We start from the raw sequence: 22,637 nt of genomic DNA on the forward strand, positions 1-22,637 counted from the left end.
ACTGTGGAAACAAATAAGATCTTTAAGCTCAAAAGGCATAAGAAATTGTGATCCTTTAAAATATCGTTTTTTCTCTTTGTTACTCCTTGTTCGTGGTCTTTCTCATCTTGTTTTAATCTGGAATTCAGGTCAGCTGTAGCTGTGACCTAACAAGAAAGCTGTGTGCACCTGGCCAGGGGGTGATAATAGCTGGCAAGGTGCTAAAAACTCCCTTGTGCTGGGTAAATCCACTCTGCTGAGAGCTTTAATGTGCTTGTGTAGGAAAGTAAATCAACAAACACTTTTATTATTCAGCATACACTCTGTTGATTCTTTCTGCATGAAATAACTGTAGTAGATTTTTTTGAAGGAAGAGGTTAGAAGAGCACTTAGAAACTGTAGGGTATTTTATGTGATGGGTGTGTGTGTATGATCCACTCTATGTATATATATACAACTAAAATATTTTTCTGTGTGAAAGGATTATTATTTATGTGCCTTTAAAGATTTTGGAATTCAAGAATGGAAGTGTCATACATACACAGTGTCACTTAAAATGCTGGTTTTTTGGAAGCAACATTTGTCTAAAATGTGTGTAAAACATTTTTGCTAAATACGTTATCAGACACCTCACAACAAGTCAGCCAACTACAGTGATGCACGCATGACATGTTTCAGTTGTGTGTTAAGGGTACTAGAAAGGCTGGAAATCTATTGCATCTGTTATTGATTTGTGCTTGAATACTAGCACAGACAATTACAACCCCAGGGTACTCTTGTTTGTCTGTAAAATGCTTGGCATTGAAAAGATTTCTTACCTAGACTGTGTAAGTCCATTCGTCAAAACCTTGTACGTATGTCGAAGAGTTTGTGGGGTTTTAGTCTTTGGTACAGTCCGAAGATGAGGCTTATATGTGTTATTTAAACTGTGATGGCATCTTTCTTTTGTGACTTAAAAATTCTGAGCATTGGTATCTTGTAATTTTACTTGGACTAATCTCCTACTGTGGATTAACTGCCTTTTTATCAATTTAATGGCTCAATTTCAGAGGTAGGGGACAATAATTGCATTCTGACATAGCATTCTTTAAAAAACTGAAACGTTTCCTTCAGCAACATTTCCTATTTCTGGTCAAAAGCTAAAAAAGGCTGCCTATGCCAAAATGAATGCTAAATTTTCATTTGAGACTATAGCAGCAAAGCTGGAATTCTACTTCATGTAGCCAAAGTGCCAAGTAATGTGTAAAGTTTCAGAAAGTAAATGGTTGTCTTCGGTTTTCATCAGCCTGTTTACAATCTGCTTACATAAACAGCTGTGTTTAGACTTCCATATTCTGAGTACTTTTCCTGGAGTTGTAAAACATAGTTTTTACTAGTAAACAGAAATTACTCTAGTAATGTGTTTCTAGTACCTTTGAAATCTGTCAGTTAATAACAGTAGGTTTTAGCTTACTCTTATTCTGAATGCTGTGTTTGACTGTGAAATGCATACAGTTTCATTGTACTGAGTCTTTTTTAATAAATGCTTTAATAAAATGGGGTTTCAGTGGCAGCTTCAACTTGTTAAATGAAAAGCCCGAATATAAGAAGTGGATATTTCTGTAGGCACTTAAGAGGTTTAAATGCTTTCTGTAGTATGATGACATAAACGCAGCAAACTCAGATACATCTGCTTCATTCTTTGCAGATCACAAATAAAGTTTTTTCCTTTTTTTTTGAGTAGGACTGAGAAAATTAAAGTATATCATGTCATTTTATATTTTAAGCTTAAGACTTAATAACACAGAATAAAAAAGAAAAAAATTAGTAATGATGCTATTGTTCCAATATCCACTGACTAATTTGTGTTGTATGACCTGTCTCTGGGAAGGTAGAATTAATTATATTGGGAATTGAACTATAGAGCAGTCTGATGATGAAATAAGGTCTTGGTGGCAGAGTAGGAACTACAGCCAATATTTAGTACTAACCACCCTTCCACACCCCTGTTCTGTCTTAATTTGTTTCTCACATAAATGCTACGTGCCACCTAAAACTTGAGTGCTTTCACCTGCCTGCTTTCATTTGAATTACTGTGGTGCTTGCGAACCTTGAATAACTGATAGACTTCATTGGCTTATATAAATGCACCTGACACAAAACAGCTAGTGAAATCTATTTTAATTGTCATAAAAGATAAATGAAGTATTGCAAGATGAATGTTCCTGTCTTCTGGAAATTTTTATATTCAATACAGAGTAGAATTTGACATGAAAAAGACATGAGTTTTTAGCAAAACTGGAAAATAAAAGCTTCTACTGACAGCATTTCCATTACAGTACTCTTATGTGGGAGGAATACACATCAAGGCATTTTCTGACTAAAAACATTCTTAAGAACAAAGGTGATAAGTTATAGATCACCACTTTTTATGGTATTTTTATGGTGAGTGCATATACTCTTATATAGTGTTTGTTCTAGAGTTGGGCTGAATTGAAAGAAAGTGTGTATTGTCCATCCTTTTTCCAGAACACACTTTGACTGTGTTTTGGACCTTTAACTTTCAGAGACTGACCTATATACTTCTGTGAGAAAGTAAAAGGATATGGCAGCCATGAAACTAGTCATTCATGCTTTACCTGTTTTCTTATCGTCTTTTTTCAAGCAAAGCAAAAACTTTGCCAGTTATTAGAAATAGTACTAAGATATTCTGAATTTGATCTGCACAACACTCCACAACCTGTTCTTCTACCCTTGCCCTACAACTACAGAACCAGCCCACAGACATATTTTTAATTAACTAGCTGTTATTTATATTCATAGATCACATGTGAAAGTACATAGAATTGATAACTGGATGGGAGGAATTGGGCAGTAGGTTGAAAATAACAGCAGAAAGTGTTTCTTTCCCCTGGCAGTCAGCTCTGGTAAAAAAAAAAACATTTCAATGAGTTTGCTACAATAACACCACTTTTTTTTCCTCATTGAAGGTGGTGGTTCATAAGGCTGCATGTTTTTAATTTTTCTTTTTTCCCCATCTTCTCAGAGACCATTATTTACATGTTAATCTGCAATGTAATTGCAATAAAGTAACTATATCCTGATGGTGTAAAACATTCCTGTTTTGTTTCTTCAGCTTTCTATTGTAAAAGTGTTCCTATCTAATGCATTTATCTGAGCAAGAAGAGCTGGAAGGGATCCATTGTGCCATGCTCTTGTGTGTGGCAAGTGGAGCAGGAGAGAAAGGAAGACACTTTGCCTTGTAAGCTGCCAGACTACTGCCTTTCTTATAAGCATTTTTATCAGTTTAGCAAACTGCTTTTTATAATTTGGATTTTTTCTTGTGTGTGTAAATTCCACCTAATTAGCTAACACTGACTTCTGAATGGTGCCTCCTGTATTATCCAGAGTATCACTGAAATATTTGTGGTATTCTCAACATGCAGAAAACCCTGAACAGAAAAAAATGCATTTTTAAAACAGTAGTGTTTGAAGGGGCTAATGAATATGAAAGCACAGGAAGAAACAGAAAAGTACTGCCTTGCCCAGCTTGTTTCTTTTGGGTGGGGTAAGCAGATGAATATTATGCTTCTTTCAAACAGTATGCTCTTCCCTGTAACTTCTTGTTTATTGTTAGCAGAGAGCCCCTGTATGATGTCTGCTGGTGTGAGTGGTGCCATCTGGAAAACAGGCTTCTGACTTGGTTTGAGTTCAATCCTATTGGTTATATATCAGGACAAGGAGATTAAGTGGTTAATTTTGCTTTGGGATGCTGTTTGCCTATTTTACAATAATATTTTTGCAGCTTTCTGAAAAGACCAAGTACTAAATGAAAATTGCTTTTCATTGTGTGCCTTGTTTAGTCAGACAACATGTTATAATCTGGCATTAGTACTTTTCCAAGTGGAGCTTGTCAGACAAAACTGTGGCATGGTGAAGAAGGAAGTCTTACTTCATGGTTTGCTCCTGTTAAAATACATCCATTTAATGAAAGCGTTGGCTTGTAGCCTGTTCTTGTTTGAAAATAGTCCCAGTACCAGGGATGTTAAAGAATGTAAGTAGCCCTGTTCTTCAGGAGACTATTTGGAATGGGGTTTATTTCTTCCTTCCTCCCAGCTGCTGAAAAAGAGCTGATACTGAATGGCACCTCAGCTGGCAGGGCTGCTTACCAGCTTCTGGCGTTGCTGCTGCCCAAATTAGGCCATCTCATAAAAAGTCATCTCGTAAAAAAAAAAGTAGTAGTTGTGACCTTTGTCAGCTTTTCCACTAAATCTATTCTTCATTCATCAAGTAGCATGCAGCATGGAGTTCTTTACAAACACTGGATGTCAGATAAAACTTTCAAGACTTTTTCTTTATGATTGCCTGGTGAAGCAATATGATGCTTTTGAAGAAAAGAATTGTTTAAGTCTATATGGGTACAGTAGATGGGAAAGGAGAAAAAAAATCAGGTGGAGTGTGGAGCCAGACAAAAAAATGGTGAGGTTTAGAGGATATAATCACCGTTAGTCTCTCTATGCTCCAGAGACTGAGGAGCTGAGCTTTCAAATATACTGGACATGTTTTAAAGGTCTATTAATTTTTCAAGACTCTAGGAAAGGTTCCAGTACTAAATAAAGAGACTGACAGGTGAAGGACTGAAGTGCTATTAAGAATAGTTAAGTACAAAAGCTGATCTGTACTACATGTTCTGTGTGTGCTCATTTATTTTCATGAATATTCTATTGAGAAAGGAATTTTGTGGAAGTAAATGAGAAACTGTAAACTGTATGTGTCATCCTGTGGCAGGTACCAAATAACGAGTAAATATGCTGAAGTACAATACTGAGATGGAGTGTAAATACTGTAATAAGTTAATTTCCACTGTTCTTGCAAAACACTTGTTTGGATTTTTTAGGTGTGATCCTTTAATTCTTCAACCACATATAGCAATGATTTTTAAAATGCTTTAAGCTATTGGTACTAAACAATTTTCTTTATCAAATTAATTTATAGAGGGCATGAAGGAAGAACCTGAAGTGCTCTTTGAAGAACTGCTTGAGAGGGCAAAAGCTGGAGAACCAAAAGCACAAACAGAGGTAATTTTATATGTTCTTTGTCCAGTCTTGTTTGCTCTAAAGTCCAAAAATAGCACTGCCTGCTGTAGAACTATTATCTCTTCTTCAGTTGAACCATGTCTGTTTTGTTCTTAAACTATTCAAAGAAGGGGATGCCAGATGATTTCTCTGCCTTGCGAAATGCTGCTTGCTCAGGACTGTGACTGCCTTCAGGTCCATCTCCTGAGCAAGCCTTTAGAACACATGAAAAATGGGGAGGGCAGGCAGAGAGCACGGAGAAGGTGCAGAACTGCTTTTGCTTTTCAGTTTGGGTTTTTGTATTGTTGTTTTTTATTTTGGCTTTTTGGGGTTTTTTTGAAAGAAACATGTCAGTTACTTGTGGAATAGGGGCTGTTAAATGGTAGTGGTTCAGCACTGCACTATGTACAAAGATACCAGGGCTCTTAGGCCTGGACTCTGTGGAAGAAACATGCAGGAAGCACCTGCCATCGAGTTGCTTTAGCAGGGACAGAGGTTGGTTGGTGTTTTGCTCAGATATCATTTCTCTCTTGAATTAAGATATTTTAGAGAAGACGACCCTCCTTGTTTATTGAAATTAGCTGTGTTTAGTTGTTTAACGGCAGATAAAATTGAATTAATAGTAGCAATTCTGTCCCTGTGTTTGTTAGCACTTCAGGTATCCCTTAGGTTTTAGGAAAATTGTACCAGTTTTCCACTGCATTCCATCATCTGGTGTATTGGTCTAGTATAAATAGCTTAAAATTGTTTAGAAGGGTTTTAATTTGTGTTTAACTTGGTTAGTGTTTTACTTGAGCATTCTTTTCCAGCTTCAGCTTTGATGCTGAAAGGTTTCAGTCTCCTACATGCTCATTGGTGGTTTGGATTTTCCCCAAGGATCACAACTCTTTTTGCAAATGAAAATCAAAGGTTGGGATGAGAAAAAATGAGGAAAAAATATTTTAAGCGTGGTATGAAAGATACTGCAATGCCAAGCTTGCTTCGCATTCCATCTCAACTTGTTTGAGGGGCAGACTGACCTTGGAGTTGTAACCTGAGACAGTAACAAATTCCTCACTCTGAAACAGCTGGTGGCTTTGTGGAGGGGGAAACATTATCATTGAGGGAATCACTGCTGTAAAATCCATGTTTTGGCTCTATTTCTCCACACAAAAGAAAGCAAACTCCATAAATATTCTTTCTGGATATAACTTCCAGTTGAGTAAGAACACTCAGAAATACTTATGTACTCTAAGCCTATGATGCATATGTATGTATATAAATAATAATTTTTTTCTTCTCAATTCATTCCACTTTCACTCCCTTCCTTTAGCTCCATAACTGTACATTTTCTGTTCCCACACAATAATAGGATTCTTATCATAAAGGGATACAGCATACAATTTTCTTCAGTATGCACTCAGAATGAATTGACTGCCTGAAATGGAACCCAAAATACAGTCATTTCATTTCTATGCAGTCACGTTTTATGTGACTTTTGGAGAGGGAATTAACTTTTAGTTTTTAAAACACTAAAAAGAGATATATTTCTTCTCTATTTCTGAATATGTTCCTTTAGAATCAGAAAAAAATCTATTTTTGTTTCTTACCATTGTAGGAGTATGAATGAGAGGTTGAGATGCCACTGTTGTGCTGTTTGCTAATAATCACAAAGTCAAACATGGGAAATCAGTCAGTTTATTGACTTGTAGTTATTACTGTGTGATTATTCAAAAATAATTCTTCCATGACTATGGAAATACATGCACTCTGAGTGGCTGTCAACATGTATTACTGTAACATTTTGTAGGTTTTTTCATTCAGAAATAACTATACGGTAGTTATGTAAATGAAACACCCACAGCTGGAATTCTGTAATGGAGAAAAGGCAACTCTGTGCCTTTAATCAGAAGATGTCTGCATTGGGACTGCTTGAGATAACCACCTCAGCAAAGCCAGAGATGGGAGCAACCTTTGAGAAGTACAGTATGAGGATATGTGCTAAGCCATTACCAGCTATGACTTCATTTCACAGTTTTAGTTCATGGGAAAGAGAATCCCAGATTGCTTAAATGACAAATCTGAGGTTAACACCTTTTTCCATCAGTTCTTTCTCCTTTGACTGCTGCAGGCCAGAGCTTTGCAGCTATTTTCATGTGGTTTGATGTAGGAGCTTTGCTATTAAAGGCATAGACAATGCAAAAAACCTGATTCTGTCATAAAACAGGTGATATGCTATCATTTTGCCAGTGCAGTAGCCTTGTGGGGTATGACTAGTCTCAGGGTCTGCTAGCTGATGTTGCAATACGAGTGTCTATGTCCAAAACTTAAGAGCTGCATCATTAAATGCTGCTACCCTTGAAGCTTTGCTCAAAATCTTAATGGCTATAAATATAAACATGCTCCAGAAACAGCTGTTATTCTCAGATGGATGTTATTTACCATGTAACTTGTTTAAGTAATTCCTTTCTGAAATAAATAGCTGAAGGTATATCTGCAGTTGGGTGAGAAATTACCAGGCAATTGCTGAATTTTTTTTTTTTTAAAAAAATCTTACACACTCTTTCCTTGTTGTGCCACTGTATTGGTGCACTTCCTGTTGAATTCTGGTGTGACTTTGCAATCAGTGTTTAGTTCTGACTTTTGGATTACTTAGTCCATTTTTCTTATTATTTCTGTATGATTTGGGGTAGCTTCATTGTATGTGTTATGGGTTTAATCACTGATGTCTACCCAGTAACTGTCTGTGTAGAAGTTGTTGGAGCACTGACTTAAGTGTATGAAACAATTTAAAAGGAGACATAAACTTTACTGGAAGAAAAAAGACCTTTATGATTATATCAGTGCATTTTAGTCTATATAAGAATAATGTGAATTTTTCATCTTTTAACAATATTTCTTTAGTCACCTTTAATGGCGGTACCAAAGTTTCAGAGAAACTGTCAAACAGGTTTTTTTTTCAGCAGATAATACAGTGGACTTAGGGAGCTAGACTGTTAAGGTATTACATTAATTGCTCCTAAAATGTAGCTCAAGTAACATTAGGGAGAGAGGAAGTGCAGTGAGCTAAGCAAAAACATTTCCCAGTTTCTCCAGGTATGCTGATAAAATGTCCAGCAGTTTTGGTCATTTTCTGCCATTTAATGTTTTGTTGCCTTGTGTTGTGATAGGCAGAAGTGTTTCATACTATTGCATAAATATATTTGCTAGTCTATTATCACCTATTTCAGTCTTTAGAAGGAAGAAAAAAGGTGGTGGTTTTCTTATCTGTAAAACAGTAATATAGGCAGCTGCTTGGTAATTTCTGTAATCCTGAATAGGAAGATTTTAATATGATATTTCACTGAATTTATTTGATGCTTAAGCAGTATTAGTTTTATTCCATTCACTAAGTAATCATGAATTTGCTTTGGCAAACTGCTGTGAGTCAGGGACAGCACTGTTTGAAGCCTGCTTTTGTGTCAAGGCCTTGTCAATAACTTTCTCTGAATTTCAGAATGTGCCATATTACACTTACTTTTTTCTGTTTCTCAAATGAGGCCAGCAGTGTTGTCTGGTCATTCGTCATAGGAGGAAAAGAATTCAAGAAAACTTTTAACATGAGGAGGTTTACCTGATCCTGCTAGATACCTGAAGACCAACTGCAACTAATTCATTGACCTGGCCAAATGTGTTGCAATTCCTTCTTGCTTCCAGTTCTTTCAGATCTTTCCATGCAGAAGATCAACTTACAGCTATGTTCTTTAGTGCTAGGAGCAAATGTGACCTTTTGTTCAGAGAGAATTTATTTTAGCTGAGTGCTGGGGGTTGGGAGGGGAGAGAGAGATGCAGAGAGAGAGAGTATATTGCAGTAATTGAAGGAATTTTGTTTTCTGTTTATTCTAGGTGGGGAAACATTACTTGAGATTAGCAGAAGAGGAGGATGAAGAACTTAACAATTGTAGTGCAGTTGACTGGTTCATCCTTGCTGCTAAGCAAGGTCGAAGAGAAGCTGTCAAACTGTTGCGTAGGTGCCTGGCAGACAGAAGAGGTATGGGTTCCCTGAGGCTTTCTGCTTGCACTTCCCACTTTATCTGAAATCATACTACATTCATTTTAACTCTGAAAAGAGGGGTTAAAATGTGATGGAAATTATCAGGGCAAAATTATGTGAGTAATTGCTAGCAGCCTGTTCCAATAGGGAATTAAAAAAGCATTAATTACCGATACTGCTTATTAAAGCATTTTTATTAATTTTTTGCTTGAATTCCTTTATGAAATCCACACTTGTTCTTTCCCTCCTCATCTTTCATTGAAGCTTCTTTTCTTTTACTGTGAAGGTCATATATAACCACACACCACCTACATATCTACTGTTATTTCATTCTTCTGCCCCTCTCTAACCAACTCCTAATTGGTCTTTTTCACTGGCTTCTCCCACTAAGATTCTCATCTTTCTTTATGCTACTTCCTATGCTTGGAATCATCTCCTCTCATCTGCCAGCTCTTTGAACTCTTACTTACAGGGGTAAAAAAAACCCAAAAAACCCCACTGACTTTCACTCAGTTCTTGCTGACCTTTACATGTCACCCATGTGCATCTACACTACCTTTTGCCTGATCAGCTGTACTTCAGAAGTGAAGCAAGACATAATTGTAATGCATGTCTTGCACAGTCTTTGAAGTACAGTTTAAACTTAAGCAGTGTATTTAGATTTTGATAAGCAATGGGCAGAGAAGGGCATTTGAGTAATTTACTTAGGTGGTCAAAATGTGACTGAAACTTGAGAAGTTTCAGACTCAACTGAGAAAAATAAATTGTGAGCAAATCTATCATTTCTGCATGGATGTGGGATAATAGTGTGTAATATATTTTTTTCTTTTCTTGAGGCATCACCACTGAGAATGAGGAAGAAGTAAAAAAGTTATCATCTGAGACTGACTTGGAGAGAGCTGTGCGAAAAGCTGCCTTAGTCATGTATTGGAAATTAAACCCAAAAAAGAAGAAGCAATTAGCAGTTTCTGAACTACTGGAAAATGTTGGGCAAGTTGACGATGGAGGTTTGTTTATGAACTGATTTATGGTATTCATAAAATACAGACTTATGGGCAGAATACAACTAGAACCTAAAGGGCTTTATAAACAATTAGGCATGAGATAATAGTAAATGCATTATCTACTTAAAAAATGTAACCATCTTTTAATAACAATGCTCTCTGGACCAATGAAGTTATTTCGTAAGGGCCTACCAACTCTTGCTGTAGGTTGTGATTCAGTTAAGCACTCACTCGAGTGACCAAATATTTAAAATATCTTCATTTAACACTCACTGTCCTTGGCAAATAGGTATTTTATGGCTTTGCTGTATTTGATTTTCTTTTCTTCCTATCATCATCCTGATGATACCTTATTAGATGTTTCAGTTTTACCAACCCAGTCTTCAAGACACCTGGCTCACTCTGCCATCACAGCACTCCATGTTAGCTATGTCAGTCCTGTTTCCTTTTCTAATACAGTAACAGGAACATAGAAAACTATATAACCACTTCTTACCTGTTTATATGCAAGTCTGTCTTTTCCCAACTCTTGAGGATGTACCATTCCCCAGATATTGCAGGTACTGTTTGATCACTTTGACTGCTTTGACTTTCCCTAAACTTCTGTTATTGAACCAGATGGTGAGAAGCAACCTGGCCCAGTCCCAAAGTCCGTGCAGAAGCAGAGAAGAATGTTGGAGCGACTGGTGAACAGTGAATGTGAGTGCATGCTGCTGCTTTCAATCTTTGCCAGTGGTTTTGGTTTCTGTTCGGTTTTGCTAAACAATTTTGTGCTGCCAGAGTAAGAATATATATTCTATACATATATATGTATATATTCTATATACATATGTGTAGAACATTTGGATTGCCATTAACTGGTAGTGTCCATTTCTTGTATGTGCAAGGTAAATAACTGATCTGCATGTGAACTCACAGAAGACATCACCATTATAGTCAACTGCTAAGAGGAGTTTGCATGTCATTTGTTACTTTTATATTCTTGCCCTTTCAGCACTTAAAGGTCCAATCAGCAAAAAAGATTTTGCAATTTCAATTTTTTTTTAGTTCTAAACTGCAGTAAGCTTTATGATTACAATGATGGAGTTAATTATGCAACCACTTAATGCAGACAGATCCCTCATTCTATTTGTCTTGCTTCTGTTTGCCCTTTCCTTATAATTAATATTTGTCTTTTCATATTTGTTCAATAAGTGATATAGGAAAGATGCACCAAGAGATTTCTTTCATAATTTAGGAGCAGCTTAGTTCATGTACTAGGAAGAATTAAACCACTCAACACAGACAGGGTCAGATTTGTAGACCCAAATCTGTGAGTTTTGTAAGGTATGGTGGAGTGGGGGATTAGAATTGAAATAAAGTTCTCCTTAAGCTCACATAACTGAGGAATACTAATGTGTTGTTGGGCTTTCAGGAAAAAAGTCAAATTGTTATATTAAGAAAATGAATTATCAACAATACAGCACTTGTAGTTTTTCAAGAACAGTATCTAACGTAAGGCTCAATTAATCACTGTTGGGAAAACCTCAGTTTCTTGAAATGCAGTAGGTCATATGAAATAGTTCGTGTGCAATCTACATCAATTCTTGAATGTCACAAAGCATGTTATTTACTAATACATCTGTAGCTGAGAATACGTGTGACTGAAGTGGTACATGGATTAGTGAGCCAAATCTGGGGGTTTGCAGGTTTAAACTCCTTGGAAGATTAGATTTACATTTCTTATGTCAGTTTGGCCTTTACCTTTAAGGATTGTGTTCATTACACAGGTGATTTCTGAAAATAACATTCCTAAGAAGAGTGAAATATTTCAGTCTTATGTTAACTTTCATAGAAGTAAAAGAGGAGGACCATGTATTGTGTATGAATAAGGGAGTAGGTGATGGGAGAAATAATAATCTGGAGAGCAAACCTCTGGTTATATCAAACCTTCTGTGAGAGTATTGTCAGATGTTTTTGTGACTTGTCTGCTGTTTCTGGAAAGCTAGAAATAGTCCTTCAAGGATAAGACTGTTGAGTTTCATCGTCCAGTCATTGTGTCATAATGCAGATGTATTTGGGTTCATTAGAGCTGTGTTGCATTGGTTGTTCTTTCCAGTCCTTAGCTGAACTGGCCCATGCCGCCAGTGTGCAAATCATTGTGTTCTGGATTCTTCAGTAATTCAGAGAGTATCAGAAAAGGAACTGGCAGATATGATTTTTTAAAGACTTAAATGGTAGATTAAATAACGGGACAGTAAATGAACCTACATGTAAGCGTAGGCAGAAATTGATGTGAATATTTTTCTTTTTCTGTGGTGGATGGAGGAGGCAGGGGAATTTGTCATAACCACATTGAAGGAAAATCTATGAATAATAAAGTAGAATCTACAACACGTGCTTTTTATATCAATTCAAGAGACACTTGGGTGACAAAATACTAATAACATTTAAAAATGAAAATTTTTCATCAAACACTTAAAGTAAGAGTTAAGCTGTTGCCTCTTCTCTAGAGAGCTTTTATCTTTTCATGGAGGAACAAGACAGCTGCTACTCTCCAGCATTTACTTCTCTAATTCACTGAGTTTCTCCATTTATCTTGCCAGCAGGAGATTCTTCCTTCAGTTTTAAGACATTGACAATACTTGGAAGATAATCTTTAAGCCAGATATGTTTGCAGATATCTGATCTAGGTTATCCTTAATGGAGGTATAATCAGAAAATTAGAGCTAACATTGTCAATGGGCAGTTGTTGCATGCCTGAGAGGGTACATGTCATTGCATTTGATAGGCCATCTATACATAGTAAGTTAATAACTCCTTCCTTCTCAGGATGTCCTGTAGTCCTTTAAAAGTGCCACTAAGGTATTTTTGTGAGGTTCTAACCATGTCTCCGTGCTGATTCTATACCAATAGGACTATTTTAGCAATGTATGGTATGTCCTAATAAATTCAGATGACACATTTCGTATTAGGCTTGAAACCCCACCAAGACAGCTAAAGAGTCTCACAGCCTTCTTGGTGCAAGCAATGTTGCCTTACAGTCTGTGAATGGTAAGAAGAGTTAGCGAAAATAAATCCTTTCTGGTTTCTTGGGAGGCATGCCAGATGGTATTTTGTGGGACATAAGGGTTCATGCAAGGAGGAGGGAGAGGTAGAAGTCCAAGCAAAAGGCAGTATCCATGTTGTGAGATTAAAGCAAAAAATAGTTTGTAAATTGCTGGTTTTCTGTTGAACTCTTTTAAAACTCCTTTTCCTGTAATATGTATCTCGAGACAAATACTTTATTTTGTTCTGTATCTACAGTGTTTTCAATATTAAATACTAGGATATTTCTATGTAGTTTCTATGAATGTAGTGGTTTTTAAATTAAAAAATTGATAGGCTCAAATCCACTAATCCTCTGATTTTAAATTTAATGAAGCAGTTAAATTTTCTGTCTCTTTAAAATCTCAAACTAGCATTGAGCAGGCCAGCTTTCATTTCTTAGTATCAGCTGACTAACTAAACTTACTATGTAGGAGGCGTGTTACGGATTTTTGTCATTCAATTCTTTCACGTATACAGCAATGTCATTTGCTTTAGTGTATGGAAGAAAAGTTGCTGTTAATTATCCTCCTTCACAAACTGCATCAAGCTTGTCTGCCATAGAAACTAGCTAATCCATGCTAATGTGAGGAACTGGCTGTGCAAATAGTCTGAGCCAGTGTGTAAATCATCTTCAGTCTTGCAGCTTCCCTAGAGTTTTCAGAAGTAACCTCATGCCTCCCTTCTACTCACTGGAGTGGATAAGGATCTTCCAGGGCAGTGATAAATTTTGTCTCTGTGTCAGCTGAGCAAAGTCTGTTTTGTTGCCAACTCTCTTGTTTTAGATCACAGTTGGTACAGTTTGGGGAAGGCCCTTTGTATAGTCACACAGCATATTCAATTAATACTCTGTAAGTAATCCACATTTAGTCTTGTAGATATGAATAATTGTGTAGTTCCCATAATTATATGTCTGTAACTTCTGAAATCAGAAAAATGACTGTTAAATAACAAATTAGAAGTCAGTTTTTCAGTTGATAATGTACAGATAATTCATTACTGTTCCTGTACAATTCTTTCTTTTCAGTGTGGCTGTTAAAGATTTCTCTCAAACAGATGTAATAGTTTATGATTTAAAACTGTGTGACCTAGTCCAGTAGTCTTTTTTCCTGTGGAATATTTGCACATAAGCTACATTCACTCACTCTGTTCTCCTACTTAACTTTATAATAAACTTACCTGCTGATCTGACAAGATATAGTCATATATTGCTGGCACAAGCAGCTTGTTGTTTTCAGCAGAGACCTCAGAACAAGTTGCAAGATAAACCTGTGTTATCAGTAGTTCAGTTTTTGAAGACTAGAGTCTGGCAGGAAAGAAAATTAATATTCCAATTCATAATTAATACAATGTTGTGGTGATACTATTTTCATTTTATCTTTTTAGCTAAAAAATTTATTGCTTTGGATGACTTTGTTGAAATTACCAAGAAGTATGCAAAGGGAATCATCCCATCTAACCTGATTATGCAGGAAGAGGAAGATGATGAACTGGCAGGGAAGAGTCCTGAAGAGTTACCCCTGCGACTGAAGGTAAAAAGGCAATACTGAACACATTATGTTGAGGAGCTCTTAACTTATACATCCCAGACAAGACAGAGGTGACTTGCGCTTCTCTCTCAATACTGGTGTTTGGTCTGTATCAATCAGGACAAGAATTATTGCTGTAATTTATTTTTGGACTTGACTTCATATATATATATTTAGAGTTTCATATATATGAGTCATATATTTAAAGGAAAGAGATAATGGTTTTCCCTGTAAGAGGACAATCTACCTTCATTACACCTCAGTGAGGATTTACATGTACCTGTCATTGCTGCCATATTTTTGTTATAGATGTTATTATATGCTTCATATCTTTCTTATTTAAACAGGAGCAAGCAGGTGAGAAAAATTACCCATAGCCTTGAGGTGTGAAAAGGTTCTATTATGAAGGAATTCAAGAATGGTGGAACTTGCTGTTAGTTCCTACACCGATACTTCTCTAGGTAGTGAAAGGAGAAGGGAAAATAAAGGTGCATGCCTTCAATACTGGTATAAATTTTAAGCAAGGTAGGGGGTTTCTGGCTGATGACCTGAGAGTTTTCATTGTAGTGTTGTTGTCCGTTATCATATGGTAGGGGAAAAAGAAGGAGTGAGATGTTTATCTTTCCAAGCTTTGGAATAGCTCATGTTCTGAAAGATATGCATTTATGAAGAACAGGGATACCTTCACAAATAAATAAGCTTCCACTCAAGTCATTGTGTGTGTTGTCCCAGTTCATCACAGTGCACAGATATTTGCTGGGGCATTCTTGGCCTTTCCCTTGAACTGATTAGTATTAAAGTGTAGGACCTGGGAAAACACAAAAACTGTCATTTTATGGGGGAAGGAGGATTGATAGCATCATCTAATATGAAGTATCTGAATGTGTGTTTGAAAAATCACATACCTTTTAATTGATCCTGTATAAAGTGTGTTGTTGGTCATAGGGAATGGATTCAGTCCAGCAGTTCCTCTGTTGTCTGGCGACTGTGTTGGAAAACGCCACATAAAATAGGTAGAATTTTAAGATCCTCTACAGTTACAAGTTACAGTTTGGAGTTATAAGAATCACTAAATGTGCAGTAATTAGTTAAACATATTGCTGCTGCTTCCAAATGAGATTTTGACAGCTGCATCCCTAGATGCTTGGGAAGAATTGTTTAAAGACAAACCACAGCTATAAAGACTTGCTATAGTTGCATATGAATCATAGGCACTACTTCCTGTATGCATAGAATGTATAGCATAATCCTTGCACAATGTGGCAGAGTTACATCCTTTAAAGCTACAGCACTCACAGCTCAAATAATGACTTAAGATTGTGCAGGACTGCAGCCATGTAGTTTATCTTCAGTATGAAGCTAGTGGAGCAGAATATTTGACTAGGAAGCCATTTAATTATATGTGTCAAAGGTAATGAAATACATCTTTCTTGAAATCAAAATCGCCTCTGAGCTTCATCTGACTGAATTAATCAAAATAGAGCTAATAATCTCAGACAGAGTAATCTTATTTTATTGGCAACATTAGTCTGAAATATAAATCTTTTCATGTCAGCTGAGGTTAAACAACTGGTTGCTACTGCTTCAGCTAAGAATATCTGGGATGTAAAGATACAAAACTGCTCATTAATAAAATGCTTCTTTCTCTCTTTCCAGGTTGTAAAATACCCACTTCATGCCATTATGGAAATTAAAGAATACCTTATAGATATTGCCTCAAAGGCAGGAATGCATTGGCTGTCTACCATTGTTCCAACACACCATATCAATGCTCTCATCTTCTTCTTCATCATCAGTAATCTGACAATTGATTTTTTTGCCTTCATTATTCCATTAGTCATATTCTATTTGTCCTTCATTTCTATGGTGATTTGCACACTGAAAGTTTTTCAGGACAGTAAGGCTTGGGAAAACTTCCGTGCTTTGACTGACTTACTGCTTCGCTTTGAACCAAACCTAGATGTCGAGCAAGCTGAGGTGAACTTTGGATGGAATCGCTTAGAGCCATACATCTATTTTTTACTGTCAGTATTCTTTGTCATTTTTTCCTTCCCTATAGCAAGCAAAGACTGTATACCATGCTCAGAGTTAGCTACTATCTCAGTGTTCTTCACAGTGACAAGTTACATGAGTTTAAGCACTAGTGCAGAACCTTACACACGGAGGGCATTAATGACTGAGATGGCTGCAGGTTGCTTATCCCTATTGCAGGTGTTACCTGGGAATTTTGGCTACTTGAAATTCTTAGGTAAAACCTTCTTTACTGTTCCTGTAGGCCATTTCTTTGTGATAAATGTAAGCATCCCATGCCTTCTGTTTTTGTACTTGTTCTATCTTTTCTTTAGAATGGCACAACTACGGAATTTTAAAGGCACCTACTGCTACCTGGTCCCATATCTGGTCTGCTTTATGTGGTGTGAGCTCTCCGTGGTCATTCTGCGGGAGTCCTCTGGCATCGGGCTCGTTCGTGCATCAATTGGTTATTTTCTGTTTCTCTTTGCGCTTCCAGTGCTGGGTGTTGGCATTGCATTGATGTGTCTTATCCACTTCATTAAGTGGTTTTTGTCTCTGGAGCTCATGAAAATTGTAGTGACCCTGGTTCTGTGTACTGTTCCTTTGCTCCTTCGGTGGTGGACAAAGGTTAACTTCTCTGTAGTTGACGTGGTTAAATCGCTCACTCGAAGCTCGATTGTGAAGCTCATTCTGGTGTGGATCACAGCTGTGGTGTTGTTCTGTTGGTTCTATGTGTATCGATCGGAGGGGATGAAAGTTTACAACTCCACCTTGACATGGAATCAGTATGCTTTCCTCTGCGGACCCCGGGCGTGGAAGGAGACTAACATGGCACGTACCCAGATTTTATGCAGTCACCTGGAAGGACACAGAGTGACGTGGACTGGGCGGTTCAAATACGTGCGCGTGACAGAGATCGACAACAGTGCAGAATCTGCAATAAATATGCTTCCATTTTTTATTGGCGATTGGATGAGATGCTTGTACGGTGAAACTTACCCTCTTTGTGATCCCAAAAATGTTACACTGGAGGAGGAGGAATTGTGTCGCCTGAAATATTTGACAAAGCATAAATGCCACATGAAAATGTTTGATCGGTACAAATTTGAAATAACTGTGGGCATGCCTTTCAGTAGCAAAAACGGAACCAAGCCTATAGAGGAGGATGATATAACCAAAGATATTGTCCTGAAGGCAAGCAATGAGTTTAAAAAAGTGTTGTTGAACTTGAGGCAAGGGAGTATAATTGAATTCAGCACAATTCTAGAGGGTCGTCTTGGCAGTAAATGGCCTGTCTTTGAACTGAAAGCAATCACTTGCTTGAATTGCATGTCTAAACTCTTACCTGCAGGGAGGCATGTGAAAATAGAGCATGACTGGAGGAGCACAGTGCATAAAGCCATTAAATTCGCTTTTGATTTTTTCTTCTTCCCATTCCTGTCAGCTGTATAATGAGCTCTCATATTGGTTCAGTGGTATCTTTAGTGTACATTTACTGCATTTACACTACCAAAGGTTTGGCGTCTTAAAAGGTAAAAAAACCAACAAAAATCCACCCTGCTGTTGCAATGCTCAAAATGTATGCTAATGCAGAGCATTGCTTGAGTTCTGTAAGTGTACACACTGTATCCTGACTTTAAACCCTGTATGACTGAAGTAATATATACTAGTTTAATATCGTAAATGAATGCAGGGGATTGCTGCTGACTAATTGCATGGAGACTGTTTTGTCCAAAATGGGTATATATTTGCCCGTGGTACGACACTAGATGCGTTCACTTTCTCAATGTTAAAAGCACTTTACTCTTTAAGTATTCACAATGTGCCCATTTGTATTTTCACAGGTATGATTTAGAATAAGTTGCTGACAACAGCTTATGTTGCATTTATTGCTTGTATTTATTTGATGTTTTCTAGAAAAAAGTGATCTTAGAGTCAGTACCTGGTGGTGATATCTGCGTACAGAAATCACTGTTTCACTATTTGTCCAGAAGATAGTGACTTGTTTTTTGAAAGGGCACAACATTTCACACCCCAGCAAGGTTTTAAAAAGTCCTCAAGCTTCTATTTTGCATTAAATGTGGTGTACAAAAGTTTCTATTTGTTCTGACTGGTTATGATAGTTACACTAAGGTATAATCCATGCTGGTGTGTGAAGGGCAAACACCAGAGAGTAAGGCTGGTGTTGGGATGGTACCAGTAATGGACAAGCCAAAGCAACTGAAACTGTACCTGAAAGTCTACTGTGGAAACTGAAATAGAATGTTTGTTTAATGATTTTTATTGTGCAAATAAACATAAAATACCAACTTGAATTAAATGGCTTCAACATTTGTTCATTATGCTTTGGCGTTGTGAGCAGTTGTTTGTGTTGTGCTGATAGCAGCTTTCACTGAAAACTATAATTTAGAATGTTTAAAATGTTCTGGTGTGAGATACTTGAAGTTGTAATTGACATTTTTAAAGCCATCAGTAAAATCTGGTATGGCAGGTGAAGTTTTTGTAGCTGTGAGGTCTACACACACTGCTTCCCCCTGCTCTTGTTGTGACTTGTGACCTTTACTGAGCGCTGCATAGCTGTAGGTCACAGATACATCACACCATTGATCTGTGACTACTCCACTGATCCTGCTTTAGATTCTTTTCTGCCTTTCCATATCAGCCATCACTGGGACTGGGGAGAAGGTTTATCAGTGAAAACACAATAGAGAAGGGGAAACTTTTGGGGACAGGGAGGCATTTGGCAGCACTCCAGCTATGAGCACCCTCTTGAACATCGCCCAGGGCTGCAGTTGGGAAGAAGCCAAAGGCACCATCAGACCTGCTGCCCAGTTCCCATGGCAGAAACCTTCACCATCCAAAGCCCTGTAGTCATGCTTCAACCCATCAGAAATTACTGTGAAGTAGAATCATGTCCTCAGGGTGTTTCATTGTAGTTTTGAAATCTTGTCAACCTTTTCTGTTTCCATCTGGGGAAAAGGAGTAAGGCAGCAAGTAAATGTAAATTTTGATGTATTTTCACTTGCCTAGTCCCATTTTGGCTGAAAATAGGCCAAACTTAACCCTTTTGAACCTCCTTTTGTTAGAATATCCATGGGCTTTTTTTTAAATACCCACCATTCTTCCTAGCTCTGAAATTAAAAGACAAAACATTATTTTAACTTTTTTTTTCCTTTCATAGACAGAATTGTGAAACTTCATATGTTTGTCAGGAGAAAAAGAGGCAACAGCCTTGGTATTCAGAACTAATGATAACATTTCTCCTTTTAGCTTTTATTCCATGCAAGGATGTCAATTTACTGACTTACTGTGGTGCATTTTGAAGGAGTTGTTACATATTCTGAAAAGACCAAAGTGACTGAAGTCAAATGTGGGAAGTTGTGCAAGAAGAAGGAGAGTTCTTTATTGATTTTTTTGGAAAGAGTTGCTTTTTAAGAGGAGACATCAGTTCCCATACCATAATAACCATAATAACAACTCTGAGACTTGTATTTCAGCTTTTTCTGAGGAAATAGGTAGAGGATATTTGCATATAACTGTTCCTTGGAAGGGGGGATATTCATATCAATATAGGTCAGACTGAAAGTTATATAATTCTCCTTTATGCACTTACATGGAAAAACCCCCCCAAACAAACACAAAGCCAAAACCTGATTTAGCTAGATGCAGGGAAAAATAATTCATGTGCCCCTAGCGAGGGGTTGATGGGGACACTTGAATTTGTCAGGCGCTTCTTTCCAACTGAAGTGGAAAGTTTTGAATGCTGGCACATTGGAGGTCATTTTCCGTACATTTTCAGCTCTTCAGTGTAGCCAAAAGGGACAGAACAGGTAAATTTGACTTAAAGACCTTTAAATAATGCCCTTTAATGCTAGTTCTTGATGCACAAAATTGAACTTGCAGTTCCAGGCAAGGTGTTTTTGCAAAGGGTACCTCCATCCAGTTCACATCTTGCAAGCAAACAGAGCACAAAATAACTTCGTTCCGCTCCTGCTACAGCTCTGTATTCCAAACCAATCCGTTTTCTAGGCTGGGGAGACACCAGAATGTAGCAGCTGCAGTTAATTGTTTGATTAATCCTATATTTATTATTTTCTTACTCAGTTTTGAAGATATACTGAATTATCAACACTTCCAAAGACGGGTGCCCTTTCTCTAGGCCGATAATTCAATCTTTTGAATTAGTATTCATTAACTAAAGAGGAAGAGGAGGATATTACATGGCTATTGACACATCCAAATTAGGTTCAGCTGTTCTTCTGTAAGCTCAGCTTTAGCATTTAGAATATACAGAATTTAGAATAAGTATTCATTATTTGAATTTCATCTTCAGAGTAGCATGAAAAAGTACTGCTTGTTCTCCAAACTAGTACATTCTTCCATAAGCACAGAAAAACAACAAAACACATATAGAAATTCTGAATAACTTAGGAACCCACTCTGTAATGACTAACAGCATCTTGCAGTAGGCAAAAATGCAAAGAGTTTTGCCCTGTTTTTCCAGAGAAAGAAATTGGTATACCTTTAGTAATTAAATATGGGTTTATTTCTTGGAGCTAACTGGTCTTCTGTTAAGTACCATAAAATAGTCATTATAAATTGAAATTTTTTTTGCAATATTTTTGTAATACAGGGTAATAAAAATGTTGCCCAGAGATGCTGTGGCTGCCCCACCCTTGGAAGTGTTCAAGGCCAGGCTGCATGGGTCTTTGAGTGGACGGTGTCCCTGCCCATGGCAGGGGCATTGGAATGAGATGATCTTTATATGGCCGCTTCCAACCAAACCACTGTGATTCTGTGTTACCACTGGGCTAGCACACAGTGCTTTCTTACATTCTACACTGAGCCCTTCCTCTGCCTTTTGGCCTCTCCACTGCAAAAGGCAAAAGAAGTTTCCAGATCGTGAATACCTTCTTAATACTTCCGAAACCCACTGCAGCCTTTCAACGTAAGGGTCACATCCAGTTGCAGATAAAGGAAGTTGAAAGAGGCTGTGCTCTGACCTCAGCTTCACAACTGCAATTGTTTGAACAGCAGATTAACATGAAGGAAAACCAGCTACTATATCATTGAGTTAGAAAAATATTAATCCATGCAGCAAAAATTAGCTGCAACTTGCCAACTTGTAAAGAGATATGTACCTGCTCTAGCACCTACACACAAGCAAATGCTGCATGAACATAAGGTGCCTGGAAACCAAACAACCAAATCCCATCACTGTTTATATGCATTGAGATGGTTTGTTTATTTTCATATTATTACTCAAAAGATTTAATTAGCTTTTATTCCAGCCAAAAAAAAAAAAAAAATCCTTAACATCCTGCAACTCCTCCTATAAATCATAGCCTAATCTAGAAAAGCTGAGAGTCACCTTCCCCTTCAGAAGGGATGTTTAGCACTGAGAAAACTTGTGTTTTTGTCACCTCTAATAAGCTTGAACTTCAAGTTCTGAAACAGAACAGGAACATAGAAACACTGCTTTTAGCCTTCTTTTACAAAATTTACTTGAGTATAGAAGGAAATAAACAGGATATATATCTGCCCACTGACAGCTACAGGAAGCAGCTTCTCTAAGATTGCTGCTTCACAGCAATCATTTCAGCATTTTTGTGCAACAAAAATTTTCATTTGTGCAAGAAGTGATGTGTTTACTGCACATTCTGATTTGAGTGCTGGGTTAGTTGGGTTATTTCCTCTGTTAGCTGTCTCTCCCCAATCTCTGCCATCTGGTAGTCTCCTTTAGTCCTAATTCCCCTCTCCCTGTTTCCCAGGTGACCTGTTGGTTGGGATGAATTTCTCCTTCACTATCTCACACTGCAAAAGGAAAATAAAGCAGTGAAACTTCTGACACGTTCTCACTACTCCCGAAGGACAAGCAGGTTTTCCTACAGTTGTGTGCATACAGTGGGCCACTATCTTCAAACTCAAAAAAAATGAAGATCTGCTCACAGGGCAGTGATAATACCAATAATTCATGACT

General features: G+C 37.3%; 1 protein-coding gene across 2 annotated transcripts in view; it reads left to right on the forward strand.

The window, feature by feature from the left end:
- The window catches only part of WFS1 (wolframin ER transmembrane glycoprotein), a 33,479-nt gene extending 14,502 nt beyond the window's left edge, over positions 1-18,977 (forward strand). For both annotated transcript variants that reach the window (XM_064653277.1, XM_064653276.1), the window contains exons 3-8: positions 4,954-5,036; positions 8,898-9,042; positions 9,882-10,052; positions 10,668-10,748; positions 14,502-14,647; positions 16,301-18,977. In XM_064653277.1, the coding sequence (XP_064509347.1) occupies positions 4,954-5,036; positions 8,898-9,042; positions 9,882-10,052; positions 10,668-10,748; positions 14,502-14,647; positions 16,301-18,109 (2,435 nt within the window). In that variant the 3' untranslated portion in view covers positions 18,110-18,977. The remainder of the gene's footprint in view (positions 1-4,953; positions 5,037-8,897; positions 9,043-9,881; positions 10,053-10,667; positions 10,749-14,501; positions 14,648-16,300) is intronic.
- Positions 18,978-22,637: the final 3,660 nt, after the last annotated feature.

The sequence above is a fragment of the Pseudopipra pipra genome, chromosome 4 (assembly GCF_036250125.1).
Source record: "Pseudopipra pipra isolate bDixPip1 chromosome 4, bDixPip1.hap1, whole genome shotgun sequence".
NCBI classification, from domain to species: domain Eukaryota; kingdom Metazoa; phylum Chordata; class Aves; order Passeriformes; family Pipridae; genus Pseudopipra; species Pseudopipra pipra.